General features: G+C 45.1%; 1 protein-coding gene across 2 annotated transcripts in view; it reads right to left on the bottom strand.

Annotated features, from left to right (window-relative positions):
• The window catches only part of RUSF1 (RUS family member 1), a 140288-nt gene extending 120141 nt beyond the window's left edge, over positions 1–20147 (bottom strand). The window contains exon 1 of one of the 2 annotated variants that reach the window (XM_069244398.1): positions 20017–20147. In XM_069244398.1, the coding sequence (XP_069100499.1) occupies positions 20017–20083 (67 nt within the window). In that variant the 5' untranslated portion in view covers positions 20084–20147. Of the gene's footprint in view, positions 1–19204; positions 19571–20016 lie in introns of those variants that run through there. The other variant, XM_069244399.1, reaches the window with a different exon arrangement.
• Positions 20148–21523: the final 1376 nt, after the last annotated feature.

The following is a 21523-nucleotide window of genomic DNA, read 5'->3' as shown; positions in this document are numbered from 1 at the left end:
AGATTTTACCAGGATGAATAAAAGCCACTCTTGAATGTTAGTGTCCGCATCTTCATTTAGGATGGGAGAAGGGTGGTAAGCTTCCACATAATTCACAGATGAACAGGGAAAAGCAATATAGGCTTTTTTCCTACAGAGAGGATCATTAAAAAAAAAAAATCGGACTAGGGGTGCCTGTACTGATCAACGGGTAGACTCCAGCTAAGACAAAGTGTTCCGATAAGAAGAATAAAAATAAACCGCTCGGCACGGAGTCTCCCGGGCAATAATGTTTTTTTATATTTTAAGGCAGAGATCGCCCCATGGGAGGTTGCAGGTTAAAAACAACGCTAGATAATTAGTTGACAGACCAACCTTTTAAAGCTAGTTTTTGCTGTGGTGGCAACAGTGCTCTGGGGAGTACATGAACTTAATGATCCAAACAGCACTAACTGAAAACAGAAATATCGCCCAGCTGTTTGCACACTAAGAAAAGTGTTTCTTGGATAATTATACATAACATTTATGCCAAACTGAAATAAGCTGAAAATTAATGAGTAAACTTCTCCTTTCGAAGAGTTCAAAATCAACAAGCAAGTGAAAAAAATGTTTTTTTAATTAGAATAAGGAATCCGTCTAGTCAGATTTGAAGACAAAGTTTACGATTAAAAAAAATCTAAAATGTAGTAAAAAAAATAATTGTATCTATAAATATCGTTAGATAGTTCTTTATTCGGTTAAAATACATATAACCGCTCAAAATGCATAAAAGCGTTATAAAAATCACAATACAAAACATGAGTCCAAGCACACTACGGTTTAGGTACATCATGCGTGGTAGATGATATATAAAATAGTAATACATATTCAGTCACTGCATATTCAATAGTTAAATAAATCAAAAAGGCAAATGGTGTCCAGCAGACCGCAATATACCAGAGGTTATGGCAAGGACCCTCAGATCTTTACAGCACTGCTTAAAACATGACCAGTGTATACACAGGTCTCGGCATAAGGAGAATCATCATTGCTGGTCTTACTTGCTTAAAATGAGCTGCTCTTAAAATGGGTGCCCAAAGCTTTTTTTCTGGGAAAGTGTATAAACTGCAAAACATTACAACATGTGTAATTGTTTGAGCCAAGCTTTTATCACACTCAAATGTGCCTAGGGTGCCTTCGGCAGCCCAACCTTCGACAAATCTTTGCAAATGTCGTTAAAAATGTGTTACCATGACTCGGCCACCTGGCTAGAGTTACAGCATCCACTGGGGTGGCTTTAATTGGGAACTCAACCCTCATCCTTGACAAGACAAAAACATCAGTTTTTCAGCGTGCCACAGCTCTCAATTAAAGCATGAAACAGAGACAAGGCCCGGATGACTTTTAAACGGCACTTGTGAAACTGATGAAATTCTGACATTTTGCATTATGCAATTCTGTGTAATAAATTACCCACGGAGACTGATTCGATCCTGCCAAGAGAGATTTGCTGCTCGAACAATTCACCTGCTGGTAATTCAGGTAACTTTTTAACTAGAGGTAATCCCTCACGGGAAAATTTCACCTGCAATACCAGCGAAGCACTGTTGGTATGAAACACATCATTTTGAGTACCTTTCATAACATGTTGTTAAATAATAAAAAATAAAAATTAAATCGCATACCCCTTATGCAGACCTCTTATCAAAACCACAGATTACACCAAATACAACGGTGTTGCTGCTGTAAAGAATTATAAATTCAACACTAAGTTACCAATAAATCAACTTGTTCTTTCATGTTTTGAAAGAGTGGGATAAAACTATTCTCTGTAAGTTTCTGAATTCCCTCTTTGCCCTTGTGCCCTGTTAAGCAGAGCACACGCCTTAAAAATTTATTAGGAGGACTAATTAGCACAGCCAAAGTGCAAGGATGGTACCTGGCACTAGATGTGGGTAAGCCACCTAAAGTTCAAACGAGATGGCTCGCTTTGGCTCAGTTTGAGGTCCTCTTGGACCCCCCCTCACCACCCCCGAAGCCAAAAACGAGCTGAGCTTTCATGTGGCTTCTGTGTGCCACGGACATTCTAACCTCACGCATCAAGAATTACAGATCATGCCTTAAACTTTGATGTAAATGATAAAAGCACGCCAAGGTGTGGAGGAAATGGTGGCCCTACTGTGGACTGTACGTCAGATGGGTGGGAAGGGGTCTGCTGTGCACAAGTGCAGGGAGATTTATATGGGTCTTTATCAAGGTTTCTTTGAGAGGACCGGCACAGAGTGTGTATTTTTTTTTTCTTGCAAAAATACAATGTGATATATATATATAAAAACATTTTTACAAACTTATGTAAAAAAAAAAAAATACAAAAAAGAGATGAGAGATACTATCTGAAATGCAGAATATGAAACCAGAAAACCTGTAATCAATTCCTGCTTTCCTGCTTAACAAAACTGAAATCCTAGGCAAATATTTTATTTCTCCTACGCAAATATTTTATTTCACAAAGCGACCTTTTTCTTTATCATCACTTATGAGAGAACCTTCAAATACTTGAGTTCAGGATGTGAGCTGTCCAAAAAACCTCTCGTGTTCGAGTTAACAAATTACAATGCTTTCCATATAGGAATAAGGGAACACATAAAACGAGACTGGCCTCTCAGCTCACTAATGCCATTGTTGTCGGAGGCGAAAGGAATGAACGTTTCTGGTTCATATTTTTTTTAAAAAAATCATAAATGTTTCAATAACGCCCCCGAATGCAGTGGTATATTTTAATTACCATGTCTGATGCACGTATTGTGGTGATAGCGCAGAATAATCTTTTCCCGTCTAACAAACTGTTGCAACTAACCTGATTAAAATGAAATCATACACATGAAATAAGTAATACTCGCTTAGTTTAATCTACTCCAACAGGTTAGTCCAACTTTTAATATACTGTTAAACTGAACATGGCAATGGTTTGCCTATGCAGGGGTATCAGAAATCTCCCAACAATTCCCCAAACCAAAGAAACTGCACACAATCATCCAACGACACACATTGCAGAGATCTTCCAACATGGTTCCACTATGTAACAAGGGTGAATATCAGCGAACGCCCAACAACATACCTTGAAACAGTGTGTCATACACAGACATTCCAAGTTACTTGCACAACAAATTATATCCTTAAAACAAGTCAGGCAGACCTCCAGAAGCTCGCATGCATCCAACAGGACGTGAAATTCCCATAGGTGTACACACATTGCTGCGGGAGCAAAACCGTACCACCACACATCTCCTTTCATGACAAAAGCACTTAAACATGAGCACTCTGAATCCTCCTAAGAAGTATGATGTGATGTGATGCATACATTCTACAATTCAGTACCCACATGTGCACAACATCAAGTTGAAGGAATAAAATTGGCTAACTATGCTGCTTAATAAGACAGTCTCTGGTGGCAGGACAAAGACAACCGTGCACCTTAGGACAGTTTCTGGTGGCAGGGCAACAGACAACCGTACACCATAGGACAACCTCTGGACATAGGGCAACAGACAACTGCGCACCCTAGGACAACCTCTGGACATAGGGCAACAGACAACTGCGCACCCTAGGACAACCTCTGGACATAGGGCAACAGACAACTGCGCACCCTAGGACAATCTCTGGACACAGGGCAACAGAAAACTGTGCACCCCAGGACAGTCCTTGGATGTTGGGCAACAGACACAAGTGCACCCTAGGACCATCTCTGGACAAAAGGCAACAGACAACTGTGCGCCAGAGGACAGTTTCTGGAGGAAGGTAAACAGACAAACATGCAACCAGAGACAGTCTCTGGAAGCAGAACACCAAACAACCATGCAGCCTAGTGGAATATTAAAAAAAAATCTCAGTCTGTCATCAGGTAGATTGATATGAAGAATAGAGTACCATGATTCAACTTGTTTTTCCCACTGACAAATGCAAATAATTATGAATAACCTCATTAAAGACACAGAGTTTCTCTAACCAATCACAATGACACCAGATTACCTTTATTCAGGCACAGGGCATCCCAGAACCATATACAAATGTAGAGAGACCCCCAAAACGGACCATGAAACCTATGGACAGTAGAAATGTGCTATACAAAGCCAATAATAATCAAACGAGAGATCATAGCTGTTCATTATGGAATGACAAACACAAATATGTCTGCTGTTAATTATAGACCGTTTAGGATCCTAATGATTTGTTAGCATAGTTAGCCATCTTAGAAATGGTTGGCATCCTTGAGGGTCCATGCACAGAGCCTGCCTACTAAAGAAATGATGGCCCAAGGACAAGCCACTGATGTAGCAAATTTCTCTGACCATCTTTGTCAGACACTGTGTCAAAGTAGGGTGTCATAACCTGTGACAACAAAGCCTTTAACTATCATTACCATTGCCACCGAGTTCACTCCTTTGACTTTTCCCCACAGTCAGGATGGTGACATCACAAGTTGTTTAAAATATGCCAGTCCTGATGAAGGTGTCATCAACGAATTAGCCAAAACGTGTGATTAAGTTTACAATGCAGGGACCCTCTGTACAACTATAATGGAAAGATGTTCCATGTTTATCGTCATTCATGAAACACTAGAACAATTATGAACCACAGTCCCTTCTATAGGAACCATAATGTTTTCCCTCTTCACACTTTGATTATTAAACTTTTTGGGCATATCGTTAAATATCTTCCTGCAGGTCAGGGACCTTTATGAATGATGCTTGTTTAAGACTGTTGTTTCCTAATACCATTGTGTCCAGGAGTAAGACAAAAAACTGCTGTTAAAATCAGTAGCGGCTGGTGATATCTGAAAGTGGTGGAACGTAAAAGTTGTGGATGAGCCAGACCAATATAGGGGGGTGCTCAGAGGGTTCCCAGAGGAGAATATTTTGAAAAAACAAGCAATACATGGCGTATTTTAAAGCAAATTTAAGAAAGCACATTAACACCATTTTAACACTGTGTACTCTAAACTTCCAGAGAACAATCGTTTACATCAAACATACAGCTTTGCACTCAACTCTAGAAGGACACGTTGTGTATACTAGAAGGCAAGCCTTTTTGTTATGCTTTAGAAGAGGTCTTCTGTGCCACCTGGATGAATTATATATAAATATATCAATATTTGTTTATGGTGTGGACAAAATCCTTTCCCCAGTCCACAAATTAGGGACATCATTTGTACCATCTTTGGAAAGGGATCACCTGAGTTATACTAAGAATTGAATACAAGCGAGCAGCAATAAGTAAGAGAAATCGGATTGGTTAACTTCAAGAATGTATCTGCCATTGTGCTACATCACATATAGTACTTTTTTTTTTTACTCTTCACCCTTTTGAGCTATAAAAAATGTCTTATTGCAGAAATCACCGAATTATGGAGCTGAAAGTGAAATATGTGCAAGTGTGGTAAATCCATACACATGGCAACGGCACAACAGAGGTATGCCATTGTGCCCGTCACTACTGTATCGCTGCAGCTTTTACAGGGTGCACCATACTGCCAGTCTGCCATTCCCATAGGTCAAACATTGATGTAACCATGCACACTACTATAAAGGGTCGGCTTCCGTACCTAACAAGGTGCTAACAGTGTTGCCTCACTGCTGCCATGTAGATTCGAAGGAAGTGCCTTCCTAAGTCAAAGCAGCCTCTACAGGTACACCCTACTCTATGCACAGATCAGCCGCACTGGATACCTAACTGCATGCATGTAATCTCTATATGGAAAAACCATGCAACACTCTTAAACTTCTGCAAGGAACACCCTACTGAACTCAAGCAGACTATGGTGGGGTCTACTGTACCCTTACAATATTATAAGGGAGACCCCAAAAGTGTGCTCAAAGCAACCACAGTGGCAACCATATTGTATCCAGTTACTGTGTTGAGGCATTTCAGTCCACCCATGCGTTTCATGTTACGGACATCATGTAACTCTATGGAGGCCACCAAACTATATCCACGCAGACAAAAGTACCAATGTACCTTTTAGATACCACTTACAGTCTCCATGCATCCTCTACTGAAAACAAGTTACAATATGTGCGCATAATGAATGTTACGGCCACAGCTTGGGCATCTCTTCCTGCAGACAGGCCATTCATCTGCAGGGTTCGAAACATCCCACAGTATCCACGTTCTTTTTCATCGTCCCACCATTTCTTGACAGCATCCACCACCTCCGTCTTAATTGGTCGGGGGTCATCAGGCTCATTAGTCCATCAACTTGGCTACGGCAGATACCACCTGCTCCGTCCATGTGCTTGACAGTTTGTGAGACGTCATTAGGGTATCTTGTCCAGTGAAATGTCAGGCTAAGGATGAGTTTGTGCAAACTGCAAACCATCTGCCCTGGACCCAGAAAACATCGAGCTCACCCTTCCTCTAACAGGGCTGCCTCATTCATTGTGAAACACTCAAAGTCCGGGTTCATATGGGGATCAAACTGCAGATTCAGGAACCGGATTGCCTTCCATATTTGTGTTCACCACCTGTGCTTGAAGAACAGGTAAAAAATATTTTCCCCAGCACAGAGCAGCAGCAGGGATTTCTTCAATCAGTCCCCATCATGGCCTTAAAGAAGTTATTTAGCTCAGCAAACCTATGAATGCAGTAGTGGTGCAGTCACTCTTTTCACTAAACGGCGCTTGTGTTAGTGTTGCCGCCCAACTGGCGCACAAGGAGGATCTGAACCATTATGCCAGGGTCAACTAGTAGATAAGCTGGCTGAGAACCAGGGACCGCTAGAGCACCTTCCGAGGGGTTGCTTGTGTTTGCCCAGGTCACTGCCGCTCATTATGTTGACACTGAGACAACAACCATTTGGTGAATGCCAAGCGTCTGCAGTAGGGTCGACTTGGGAAGTCTGGCACTGGGCAAAGAGGCAGTGCCTCAGGTCACCTGTGGGCCAGTGTTTTAAGGCCTCTGTAAACTGGCCCAAGAGACTTACTACCTTCCCAAATTCCTGCTAGGCCACTTAATGGTGCACCAGTATTATGGTCACTCCCCTACCATGCTGTAAATTGGGCCTGGGGGCCAGGTGGACATTCGCCCCCCCTCCTCTTGATGGTCCATCACGTTTACATCATGGTGGGGGCCTATGCAAGGGTCTAAGGGTCTCAGTAGGGGAGGGGTGGGGGATTGTGTGCCAGTGGGCCATTCTCACCTGAGAAGCAGCAGCTGTGTGCTTTTTTTGATTTTGATCACCTTCCCTCTCACGTTATCGCTGAGGCTATAGTGGGCTGGGCATATGGTAAGAGAAGTGGCTTCTCTAAGGGCCAGGTATTGTCACCTCTAGCCTGACGTCGTTTGGGCCTTGTTTGGGGTGTGCTTGCATAAGCCTCACACTGTGAGGCCATCTTTCTCAGAGGAATAAACAAATTGGATGCAGAGTCATGGTCAAAGATGCTGACGTTTAAACTAGGTGCAAGTCCTGGCTCAGCTTAACATCCTGTGATGCTGGTCAAATCATTTAATATCCGCAAAAATAAAATCATCTCACCTAAAATTAAAATAAATTTGATCTTGTGTAATGTAACTGGTGCCCATGTACATTGCTCCAGTGCCTTTGGGCTGAATTCACATTATATTAAACTAAACAAAAAACTCCTATGAAACTAAGCAGATAGTGATCAATGAAATGGATGATCTGGAAATGTGGGACACTTTTTTGGTAGCACCAGGGCCTAATTGTGATCCCAATCCAACCATGGTCTTGGGCAGGCTGTGGGTGGTAGTGAGGGGAGAAATGCCAGCTGTACTCCGAAACCATGCAGTAGTAAGGACCCGGATGTCTCTGTTTATCCATCATGAAGTGTGCTGCGGCAGGAGCTACCTGGTGTCGCGTATGCTACCAGCACTCCTGCTGTGTCCACCGAAATGTTGATATATCCATACGAAGGAGTGGGCAGTGCATCTCTGCAAGTACGGCCTTTCAGGGTAAGGTGCTTCAACCAGGAGCATAGCTTGGTCAGTAAGATTCAGGGGAAAGGTGATGGAGGGGTGGGGGGAACTGAGCTTCAGATTTTAGAGTCACACTAGAATACAATGTTAAAATACTTTATACAACAAGCAGGGTTCTTGAGAGGGGCCTGCGGGGCAACGGAAATGGAGAATAATGCGGACTGGTAGGAATTTTAAGTGGAAGAAGAGACAATATTATGAAAAATAACCAACATTTTTGAGGACTTTCATACCAGAGAGGGAGAGAATGTGTGTGTGTTTTCCTCTGTGTTCATGTAAAACTTCCTGTTGAAATCCGACAGACACCTCCCCATACCAGACTGAAAGCACCAACACCCAACTATTTATCAGAAAATACATTTATTGGGGGGTGCAACACCCCAAACGCCCCCCCCCCCCCAACCAAAGCTACACCCCTGGCTTCAACCCACACAACACCCTCCTCCCCCCCTCAGGAGAGTGTTGCATGTAAACCAAACCTGGCACTGCATGCTTAAGATTGCCTGCAGCAAGTTGGCCACCAAAAGGGAAAGGCATATAAATTCACACTTCCACATTCAAGCTCAGTACTGCCAACTTATGAGGCACATGAGCACCCCCCCTACAGAAATGAAAATCGCCATTAGTCCTGACCTGTTGACAATTAGAAAATCAAAGACTCGTTAATAATGATTGCATGTCATTCATGCGGAGCCTTTATCAGAGCTTATAGATCAGAAATATACACTGAAAGGATTGGCCACTTGCCTCTGAGTTGCCTAGTGTGGAGATCTGGCCTAGAAACCCCACAGACTTTACCATCTATTTCGCCACTGCAATGTTCCTGTGAACGTTATATAGTGACAAGACTGCACTATATGTGTACTTAAGCACGACCCTGTGCACTCCAGGAAGAGTTTTACTTCCAAACGAGTAATTGATGTACTGTATGTTCAGTCCTCCAAAGTTTATTTTCCAGAATTATATTATAGAGGAAGAAAAAGGAACAACTTTTTTCAAGAAAATTTAATAACCATTTCTTCTTCATGGTCAACACAAAAATATGTTTTTATCATCATCATAAGCTTTATTTAGGCGTATGCCGTAAAAGCAATATAAAATCACATTAATAACATAGAACAGCAACTAAATATTATATGCTGAAACACTTAAAATCCACTCACATGATAAAACCCGGAGCAGAATGAATGCACACAAACCCCCTCCATCATAATAAAACAACATTTTAAAAGTGTGTATTACCTAGAACCTACTGCATTGCATTCCCGACGACTATCCTCTATTTAAAAACCATTTATCTAACCCTCCACATATATAACAAAAAGAGGGAAACAGCAAAAACGAAGTATTGCCTAACATCGGTTTTTAAAATATGGATGGCTACTTTGTGTTCCCGAATGACTAACAACCGGCAGGCAGGGACTTATCACTTTCTCCTTCCCTTTAGATATGCTGGACAGAAAATCAAAACATTGACCTTCCATTTCCTTGGCAGCACCACAAGAGGGAATATCACTCCTGTCTGTAGCTGTCCTACAGGCCCATTTGGCAGTAAAACTTGCAATTGGTAGTGTTCCATACCTAAACTGCAGTTACAACTTCCGTGCTATGGGTGGTGCAACTGCATCTGAAAAATCTTCTTATTCAAAATGATCTTTCAATTGAAGGAATCGATCAGTCAGGGTACCACAGGTAGAAAGAGCCAACATCTCACTTGTTTTAAATAACCAGGACCTCTCTCTTTAGGAGTGGATTTACCTGTCCCGGAGGCTACCTCCGGATCAGTCCACAAGTCTGCACATCCCATCTATACCAAAGTATCTTTGATGTACCTGATCCAGGGGGTACTCCTGGAACCTACAATACCAAGGACTTCTTTAATCCCATCTATGTAAGTACGTAACTCAGGGGTAGCCCAAATACACATCCAGTAGAGGACAGACCTGACACCCACACCGTCCATAATGGGCTTAAGACCCACATCAAGCCTAATAGATAGTAATAAGGGGTGCTTGTTGGAAGCCCTAAGAGTTGGCGTAAAAAAAGTGTTCTCAGTGGCCTGCGGTTTACTCGTGACCTTAATCCCCCAGAGTTCAGCCCCACAGAGGTCTGCTCCCAGAGCTTGTTGCTTATAAATTTGAACTGTAGGAGAAATTGGGAGCTTCCTTGTGCCATGAGTAATGCCCAGATGGCATTAATTTGAGCCCACGTTTCTGTATGTGGCTCCCCAATCGAGATGTTCTGTAAAGGTCAGCTTGAGGTAATCTAAAATATGAACATGATCCAAGGGTGCCCCTGTGAGCTTAGAGTTAGCCCTGGCAGAGTTACATGGATTTAAAATCATACACATAGTTTTAGTCATGATGCTCTCAAGTCCCCTCTGGCCTCAAAAACTCTCAATATGACACAGAATTTTTTGAAGGCCCATGTGTGATTTTGATATTAAAAGGGCATCACCCGCAAACATTAAGGCTGGAGTCTTAATGTCTGCCAGGCAAGGGGCATCCCCATCACATTGGTTCAGGAAAGAAATTAGATCATTTACAAATAGTGTGAAGAGGGTTGAAGGAAGAACACAGCCCTGGCTTTACCCATCGATCAACACCGAAGGTATCTGCCATCTCGCCTGTTGGACCACAACGCACTTGGGCAAAGTTGTTCCTACACACTCTTAGTACAACAGCCAGCGCTCATTGAAGACACCCTTATCAGCCAATATCTGCCAAAGTTGTGGTCCAAGGACTAGATCAAACACCAATCACAGGTCAACTAATGCAACATACAGACATCCCCCACCCAAGACCACCGATTTCCAAAATATTGGTTAGAATCGGAAGGCTTTGTCGACCGTACTGGTGCACTCCCTAAAACCTGCCTGAAGTGGGGTCAGAATCTCTTCCTCACTCATCCAGGTACGGAGATGCTCCAGCAGTATAGAACTGAATATTTTTTGGGGACAGTTAATTAGACTTATCGCTTATAGTTGCAAGGGTCAGCGGGGGAGCCCTTCTTGAACTCAGGGAATATCTCTGTCCATGCCCAAGTTGGAGGAGTTGGTGTCCCACGCATGATGGAATTAAATATTAGATTGAAATGGGGAACCCACACATCAATTTTGCTTGAGTATAAATCTCCTGGGATTTTATCCAATACGGGAGCTTTGCTAGGAGCTATCTTAAAAATTGCAGCTCTCACTTCTTGCAGTGAAATCGGCACGTAGTTTCCACTCCTGTTAATATTCCCACCTTCTCAGGAAACATCATCTGGCAGGGAAGACTAACTTCTCTCCTCACAGAATAAAGATTAGAAAAGTAAGCGATCCAATTTGCTGATGGAACATTAGCCACTACTTGTCAAATCCTTTCTTACTCCCTGCTGAGAGCAATTTCCAGAAAGTCAGCTAGTCCCTTTTCCTATCTACATTCAGAAGCTCTTCCCGCTTCCCAGTCTCTTTTTGCAGATTTAGTAGCCTTCTTGTAGAGGTCCCTCCGGGCTTTGATTGAACCCCTGTCCTGCTGTATAAATGGGGCCAAAAGTGTTAGCCTAGCTTCCTTAAATGCTCTGGTATACCAGGACTGAGGAGTCCTCCTCCCTTCTGTAGCCACGTAAGACAATTCCTTTAATCTTACAAACATATTATTGTGAATAGGGCCCACCTTTTCCCAGAAAATACCCTGTTAAGATCCCCCACTTGTAGAATAAGATCCTCAATGCTATTTGCAACTACAGTGTAAACTTGTTATGGTTTGTCAGTGTTTCGTGTGATGAGCGATGGTTTCATTTTTTAAATTACTTTTTTTGGTCAAACATTGGTCAGGTCAAAGTGTTTTATTTCGTGCTTATGTATTTTTTTATATTCATGTTTTTGTATTAATGTTTTGCGTATACAAAAAAAACAATATAACATACCATATATAAGATATCGAATATTTATGCACTATAAAATGTTTTCATTTCAGATGATTTAACCTATATGGATAAATGTACCACCGGCCTTCTACACTAAAATGGTTCTGATATAACATTGAAAATTATTTTGGAACATTACTGATGTGTTAATGTCTTAGAGGCCACCTTTCCTAATTCTTGGCCCGATTTTCGTTTGCCGAGGGCCCATAACGGGGAAGTGAGGGCAAAAATTGGTGGTGGGTTTCACTGTGGCTTTTCATTATGATCCTAGTACGTGAAACCTCACACATTGCTCCACAGCTTTATGGAAATCCTTAGCAGTTGCTAAGCGGAGTGTATTCGCATGACCACATAAGAAGTATGCCAGGATATTTGCTGTAATTGGGAGGGCACCATCAAGTTGTTCAAACATCTGTCCATTCTACAGTGCATAGTCTTAGGACAACAGAAAGGTCAGCTCGCATGATGCGTGTTTGTGCCTGGTGACCAACAGATAATTTAACACAGAAGACAAGCTATACCAAGTAAAAATGAGACCCATAAAATTTTACAAGCGCAATAATCTCAGTTACACATTCTATCAACCGTAAAATAAGGGTGTGGCCACACCAGCGACTTACATGGCCGCACAACGGTGAAGCTAAGGCGCACCGGCCCCTGCATCCTCTAGAGATGGGACTCAACCCTGATCCCCGACGATCTGAGACGCCCTTCATCTATCTCCCAGCAATGATGGCCAGATGTGCAGTGATTTGGGGGCACCGAGACCCTTCTGCAGCGCTTAACCACATCGGGCGCCCTTCGGTCTGACCACACCTTGGAGGCCCTGCAGTGACAGGGGTCTGGGGCTTGCCTGAAGCCAGAGGTCGACTAGCGCACCGTGACAGACTGCCTCCTACACAGCAAGCCAGATAAGCCACGTATCTGGTGCCTCAGGGTGCCCTATCCTGAACACCATTCCCGGCGGCACAGTCACGCCTCTAAGGACCCCGCAGCGACCGGGGCCGCGGTGAGCCTGAGGTGCGTGGCCATCGTGCCTCGCCGGGCTGCCTGGGATGCGCAAACCCCCACATGTGCTAGGAACGTCAAGCTTGAGCTACTGCCTGAAGGATGCATCATCCCCCAGAGCGAACCTGGAGATGCCAGTGAGGCCATGATTGCTGTGGAGCGGCCGAGCCATGCGCCTGCCCTGCCCCACCTGGCTTAAAACACTGGCTGCACAACGCTTCGCCTGCAGACACCGGTAGGATTTATAGACCGCTGCTCCTGTTGTTGCACTACTAGCAGGGGAACCATGGTGCATCAGCCTGGGGCCTGGCACATATTCCCACCACACTTCTCTGCTGCTGTACCTCCTGTTTGACCTGCATGTTATGGGCTGAGGCCTCGGTTGTTGGGGCCCAGAGGCGCACAGCACCTACACGATTAAAACTATTGGGCCTACGCTGGGGACGTATCGCCCTACAACCACGGCTGGGGCTTTGCATGTAGTGCTCGTGGCCTATTCCTGATCGCAGCAGGACCGTGTTGAGCCTTGTAGTCCACAGGTGTACTTGCCTAGTCTGTCTCTCACAGGCTTGACTGTGGTGCTAGCTCGCTGCAACCCCTGGACTGCCTGCTACACGAGTTGGCTTAGCTTAGGCACGTGCCCCGCCAGGTGACCACTTCTAGACCAAATCATTGCCCCCTCCCCCGCATGCCTAACCATCTGGCCTTGGGGGCTCTCACACCTGAGGACCCTCCCCCTACAGACATGGTGCGTGGAGACCTCAAACAGTGCAAATTACAGTTTGAAAAGTCAAAAAATACAACCACACCTGAGACAGCAGTGAATATGGAGGCTGGTGCGGCTGTAGGTCATGGCACTGTACAATTGTCAGGCACAGATGCCATCATGGCAGAGCTCCGAGCTGGTTTCCATGCCATTGATGCCAGATTTGACACTTTCAATGGCCACCTTCATTCTATAGGAAAACGCCTAGACCATCAAGACACTTGATTGGACGGCACAGGGCTCTGAGGATGAGGCCACAACTATGGCCTAGAGCCTGGAGAATCTGGAGTCGTGCCTCAAAAAAGAAAAAAGAAATGGTGGCCATCAAAAGTGTGAACTCTGAGGCACCTAGATATCTCAATAATCTCCGCATAGTGGGAGTGGCGGAAACCACTGACGCTGGATGCTTATATTTGTCAATAGAACACCTACCCTTGAACGCTTTGGCCACCAGAACTTCCAACCCACCTTTGTTATTGAAAGGGCCCACAGATCCCTCAGCCCCTGTCAACGTCCTGGTACACCACCATGGCTCATATTAGTCAGACTCATAAACCTCGGGACACGACCCTGAGACTAGCACGCGCACAGGGTTTACTTTAATACCAAGGATCCGAGATCCCCCTCTTCCCAGATTTCACACTGGCGGTTCAGGACCCAAGTCGTAAATTCACCTAAGCAAAATCGGCTTTGATACACTATGGTATGCTCTACTCCACCCGCCTTTGAGTGGATGTCAACGGTAAGACCCGTCTCCTCGAGACTCCAGCAGAGGCCATGTCCTTCTGTAAACAACACTCCAAGGATCGTTATCCTCTAAGCACAAAACGGTTGAGCGCTTCCCACCTGAACTCAACGCCATGGCAAGTGTTGACCTATTTGTCTCAGACTGAGGGCCATCTGTATTTTTTCCCCTCCTTTTTGGTCCCTAGAGTTGACCTGCCTACAAATTGTATGGGAGGCCCTACGCATAATCCTTGGATTACACCGCATCCATGAAGATGTTTGCTCCATCTCTACATCCACTTCGTTTTGTCATCCTACATGCGGGGGTCCATCCGCCACAGTGTTGTTACCCCCTGAGGTGTACACCTCCCTGGAGACTCTTCGGGGTTTTGATTGGGTAGTTATTCTCCGATTTGCTTGTCTTTTTTCTGACCGCAGGGAGGGGGTGTGGTGTTAGGTTTGGTTTCCTTCAGTATTAGAGAATACTGTATGTACTGATGTTGTCTTAATCCGAGTATGCTTTTGGATGGTGGAGATGTGACAATGGGAGGCCGATAGACTTCTCATTCCTATCTTGGAATATGAGAGGGTAAACAAGTACGGCAATACCTGGCACAACTTGGCACATACATAGTCTTCCTGCAAGAGACACACGCCCTCCTGGTAATTCACAAACATTTGCTTCCACATGGGGTCGGCATTCTCTAGCTACAGCTAATACTTGCGTGGAGTATGCACATTGATACACAAGTCTCCCTTTCCACCCCTCTTCCAGCATCTTTGATGGGGTGGCAGGTATGTCCTTGTGGCTGGAACACTGGTGGGGTTGAGGGTGCTCTTAGTAAATGTGTCCTAATATTGACACCCCACTTTTTTCAAACACTCCTGTCTCTAATAGGACACAGAAGCTGACCACATCATAATGGATGGTGACTTTACCATTCTCCTTGACCCCAAATGGACATGGGCAAGTCACGCTTGTTGCGCATCCTTTGCAACCTCTGTGACACATATGCGCTATGTGACTCCCTGGCGCCTGCGACATTACTCCCCCAAGCGTACACGTTCTCTTCTGCACCACGCGATACAAGGACCCGCATTGACTACTGACTTAACTCTACCACCCTCACCCCACGGCTGGGCTCAGTTTCGTACCCTTACGCGCACACGCTTGGCCACTCACCTGGTCCAGATGGTGTTACACATTCCAGCTGGAGGGTGTCTAGAGCGACAGCGGTGCTTTCCGACTGTAACGCTACATGACAAGGTGTTCCTCTGATCTTTGCACTGCACTACTTTGAACTGAATACCAGCTATTTCCCCTCACAGGCGCCCCTTTATAGGCCTTGAAGGCCTCCAACCCCTGACATCTGTATTTCCAAGCACTCTGGAGTGCTGCACGACATACCGAAGAGTCTATCCCATTAAGAGGATAAACTGGCAGAAGTAGATTGCACAGACGCTTAGCGGTATCAGGGGCCACAATTACATGGACGGGCTACTCTGATGGCTGAATATCAGGACCTGGCAAAGCACAAGGCAAACTTTCTGGGAAAATCCTGGCTAATGTCCTTTCCACTCAACCCTGAAGGACCAGATATAGCCCCCACCCAGTCGGGGGTTTTTCTGTTACAGCGCCACAACCTTGACCATGCGCACGCCCTTCTTGGTGCTTCATAGAAATTCCCCAAATGTTCCAGCTGTGGTGGCTTTGGTTGACGCTGAAAACACCCCTGACTTTTTCCTGAGTGGCCTTTCCTTCACGCTACACTTCTCAAACTGCATATACCTTGTGGTTTTATCTCAATTATAACACTCTTGCATTCCCAACCAGTAGCCAGAATATAGGCCAACGGCTCACTCATAGCATTGTTTGCCATTACTAGAGGGACTCTGCAGGGCTGTCCCCGCTCCCCAATGGTTATCATTATTGCAATAGACCCCCTGGTGCAACATCTCCAATAGAAACACCTGAATCGTGGTTTACAGTTCAAGCCTGGTCCCCTACTACTTCCACTGTATGTGGAAGATATTTTATTTGTACGTCACCCCACTGTTGATCTGTCTCCGATTCTCCATGAGATTGGTCAATTTAGGAACTTTTCTGACCTACATATTAATCAGACGAAATCCAAACTGTTCCCCCTTAAGGATGCAACTGCACCTGTTCAGGGTGAGTTCCCCCCCGACCTACTGTGACAGTCTGGTGAAGTATCTAGGTGTGTTCCTACATCGAGACAAGGAGCAAGTGATACGGCTGAATTATCGACAGGCCATGGGTAAGCCGTCTTCCCAGGTACACTCATGGCTCTAGCGTCCCTTATCAATGGTGGGTCGTATCACAATTAAAAATATGGTGTTCCTTCTCCAGTTTTCATACCTTTTTTTAAATATACACATCCCACTTACTAACTTTTTTGCATCACTGAGAGGATTACTCTTGAGACTCATCTTGGCTGGTCGGCGCCCTCGAATTGGCTGGGCTACCCTGGTGCTCCCATATGAGCGTGGAGGGTTTGGAGTTCCGCACTTTCATTTGTACTATTTAGCAGCGCAGTGCCAGTTGTTCACTACTGATTTCCTGGGGATGCTCGCCTCCCATACCCTAAACCTGAAATTGACCAGCCTGCCCTTCAGACTGATGGCCATCCTCCCGGCAGAGCTCCCCTTGTGCCCCACAGACATTCAGTCTCTACCAACCACCAGCTGGGCTTGGAGGAAATGTCTTTATTGGTGGGGAGGGAAAGGGGGGTGGGAAGCTTCTGTACTACCCCTAGCAAGTAACCATAATGCAGGAGAAGCTGGTCCACCGCACACTGAAGCAACATGACCTACACACTTTTGACATCCTTTTTCCAGATGGTCACATTATTTCCCATGGTGACGGCGCTCACTTCACTAATGCTCCTTATATGAATCGCTTTGTCATGTGCCGCCTGCACAGATCCCTTCATATCCGTTGGCTCCAGAAGAGTTCAGTCTTCTGACACTTGTGATCACTGACAGTAATCAGAGTAGGTCACACCTGCATAGCGCTCCTACCATCATGTGATAGAAGGCTGGTGGCACGGGGGGAAATGGGGACCTGGAATGCAGGCTGACTGACAAAATATAGTCTGCTGGCTGCACCCAGACTCACATAATTTTGCCCAACCACCGCCACAAGCTCATACATTATAAATTCCCACACAGGGCCTACGTTACCCCATATACCCTAGCACGGATAGAACCCACGAGATCCTCTGAATGTTTTAAGTCCCATGTTGCTGGGGCAGACTTTGTACATACAACATGGACCTGTTGTCACGTTAAGTCATTTTGGTGTGACGTATTCACCAACCTCACCCTGATGGTTGACAGTGATCTGGCACCTTATGCACTACTAGCATTGCTGGGTGATGTTCTGGAGATCTCAAGAGGTGTTCATCGATTCACTGCTATTGCCTTGTTAGCTAAGAGAGTGCACTTGATTGGAGGAACAAGCATCTGCCCACCGCAAAAGCCTGGTTAAGCAGCCTAATGTACTGTGATGTGACACTAACAGGGAACTATATGCCTCCCTTCAACCCCTGATCCTCCCAAGCAAAAGGACATTGGTAACCCCTGCAGGACTAGCTGAAGAAGTTGCAATCTGCAAACTTGGATTCCTGAGCACGGACGCTGCCACACCCCACCCCGCACGGGCCCTCAAGCTCCCTGGCTGCAAGCAGAGGCTTTAGCCTGCTACACACCCCCAGTCAGATTGACTGACACCAGCCCTTTCCCGCTGTGCATCTTCTCAGCTATTATGCCCTCTACTACCTATGTAGGTGTCTTCTATGATATCAGGTTGTACTGTACATGGTATGCTACTCCCCGCCCCGGGGTAGCGGCTTGATTTGTTCCAGTCATAATAAAATGATAAAGTTAAAATATATATATCAACCGCAAAATAACTTTTTCCTATACAGCCTTTAATACAGCATTTCTGCCTTTTCTTAGCACTGTACACAGCAGGTGTCCGCTACTATTCCCGGATTTAGGGTGCTCAATATACCGACCTAATAAAGGAAGTAAGAATGAGACGCTCTTGCCGTGATTCGAACTCAGCAATTGCAGATAACCGTTCTTCGCTCACATATGCGGTTAAGGAACAATTTATTTGCCACCAAAACATGAACGGCTGAGTGTACACTGCTGCTGAGATTTGAACCAATAACACAAGGCTGTAGGCAGATAGCAACAACAGGTGGTTAACTTACTAACTATTTTACAGACGTTGTCAAACGTTCTCCCTGCGTGCCGCTTGTAAGGTATTGCAAGCGGAATCCAGGAAATGTGTTGGAATAAATTTAAATGAATTAGGTGGTTGTCCTTTTATCTTCGATCTTTGGTTTGCCGGGAGCCGGATAGGACAAAGATCCAGGTGAGAGACGGCACAGCCTTTACCTTAGACTAGAGAGACTGAAAAGATACCCATCCGGCAAGCAGAAAGCCTCCGAGTAGCCCTCACTATACCATGCAGCACAAACTGGGAGAACGAGTCGCCGTGTCCATGAGGAAGAATCTTAAGGCAATATAAAGAGATATCGGTTTGTGATGGTTTAAGGTCACTAAGTAGCACCGATAAACCCATTTATATGCTCACTATGGTGGAACTGAAAAAATTGAATTTTCACCTCTCGACTCTAAAAATGGAGATGAAGTTAATCGGTTAACAGCCCAGACCAGTGAAAATCCGTGAGGTATGGAAGACTGAGGGGCGCCTCTCATTACAATCTGCTGGGGGCGGCATAGTTTTGTGCTACGCTAATTGCACTCGTCAAACGCGAGCGCGTTGGCAGGAATGAAACACAATAAACTTACCTGTGATGTTGTTATCCAGCATCAGATCCTGATAGTCCTGAGCTCTCATTAAGCCCAGTTTCCGACCGGAGGCGCACTCTGCTCCCCACACACTGGGTACACACTGTAAGCCGTCTAGACCCGCCCTCGATGAGCTACAAACACCTGTCAGGGGGCGGGAGGGCGCTGGGGTAGCGGTAGCTCCTGGGCTGGGGACACCTGGGAACGGGAGCGCCTTGACTGCAAGGACACGTGAGCTGTCCCGGGCAGTGGAGGCGGCAGCGCAGCCGAATGCACATTAAGGATCTCTGAACGAGACCAAAAACGAGCTGTGTAAATTAGCGGTTTATGGTATCCCGGGTAGACTGCAACTTCCGTCAAAAGACAGAGTATGATTTTCTGTATATGGTATCAGACTACAACAGCATGGCTCGTCACAAGTAGATTCCAACATTTCCGGTCTGAGGTTGACAGTACATAAAAAAAAGTCCCTCTCTGTAACAGCGTATGAGCGATATTTACACAAAAGCGTGCTGCCATTCTGCCTGGCTTTTATAAGGAAATCACATTGAAACGTTGTAGTAGACTTAAGCACAGGAATTGCAGTGTGCTAACGAGCCTCGGGGAGATGCATACTGTTAATACTAATACATGATTACTGTTATTTAGCGGTTCGTATCACTCTCTTGTTTCTAATAGCTTTATATAATATAGATATATAAAACTTCTCGACCGCGAATGTATGAAAGGCCAACGCGGCCCTTGCGGTGACCCGCGAAGGCTCTCAGGTACGTCCTCACAACAAACGCAACCCCCACCTACGTGGCACTCACCAGTTGCTCTATTGAACGGCTGGCGGCCCCCTGGCATTACGCGCACCTCATTACTCCGCCCTATCATTGGCTGGCCTGGTGCCTTAATTTTTTTTAATTGGACAGAACCTTAGCGGAGAGCAACCGTTGGCTGCCGAGAGGATCAACAAAAGGGAGGTACCGACGGCAATTGACATAAAAGAAGGACAAAGACACGGTGACGGGCCTAAGAGCAATGGGAAGCGGAGACAGTCTACGAATCAGAAATACACGTATGAGAGTGTCTGTTTAGTTATGAAAATAAATCATATTTTGTAAAGTATGAGCGAAATAAAGAGTAAACCAGAATAACAACCCCACTTCTGATTAAAGAATAGAACGTCTCGAGTACCAACGCAAACTGCCATGAATAAATTGTTTTGTTTGATTTACCGCACTAAAGGCAGACCTTTTGGCTTTCCCAAAGCTTTTTTAGGTCGAGCATAGGAGCGTGCAAGCACAGCTCTTCTCCACGTGTTGTAATCTATTCTGTGGGCTTTAATCACGCCCATCACTTGCATTCCTTCCTGGGCCTGCCTTTCAAAAAACCCTTGATGTGGTTGGTAAATGCTTTACCTTTGTCCTGCCTTGAGGCTGTTTTGTTACCCCCCTTGGAGACTGAACCTGTTACATGGATTATAATACAATCAGCCATGTACCTTAGTGTGGGGCACTATTTTTTCTTTTGCCTCGCGCGTTCTCTCACGCTCATGTTAGTATGTTGTTTCTTCCTCTTTCTTGTTTTCAGGCATCTTGCTGTTTCTTTGCAATGTCTGCTTTTTTACTTTATTTTTTTGGCAGTTTTATGTAGGACGATCTTGACACAAAGATATTGGAGCGCCTTATTTTTTTTTTTTGCAAGTTTATTAGCGCAAACTCGATACAAAGATATTATAGGGCTGTATATGAGCGCCAGGTACATTAGACAAGAACGCATTTCTTTTTGGTAGCAAGGGGAGATTAAGTGATTTGCCCTGATGTTCAGCCGGCGCAAAGACTCAAACGTGTTCCCGAGCTCCAAAGTCCACAGCTCGGGCATTTACACCACATTCTCTCCCCTAGGGTTCTTTGTGTGGTGCGTATTGGGGCAGTCTGGCAATAAGTTGTTTTTTTAGGTCAACCACACAAGCAATTTGACCTGTTGTAAGTATTGTGGGCTTTAAACCACGCCCACCTCATGCCCTTCACTTTTATTTGTTCGTGGACTTGACTTTCAAAAATCACTTGATGTAATTGTTAAATGCTTTATGTTTGTCCCACCTTGGGTCGGTTTGGTTACCCCCTTGGAAACCAACCCTATTACAGGGATAATTGCACAATTGCCAATATACTTCACAATGGGTGAACTACTTGTTTCTTTTGTCTGCGTTCCGTGGCCACCCTGGCGCTCACAGCGTCACCTGTCATGCCCGGGCAAGCTGTAGGTGGGTAACACTGTGTCCAGAGTGGGAAATGAGGTCTCTGTGGAGTCAAGCAGGAGGTAGGGAGT

The sequence above is a fragment of the Pleurodeles waltl genome, chromosome 7 (genome assembly GCF_031143425.1).
Source record: "Pleurodeles waltl isolate 20211129_DDA chromosome 7, aPleWal1.hap1.20221129, whole genome shotgun sequence".
Taxonomy (NCBI): Eukaryota; Metazoa; Chordata; class Amphibia; order Caudata; family Salamandridae; genus Pleurodeles; species Pleurodeles waltl.
The sequence above is the reverse complement of the archived record's forward strand: the minus strand, read 5'-3'. Positions and strand labels throughout refer to the sequence as shown.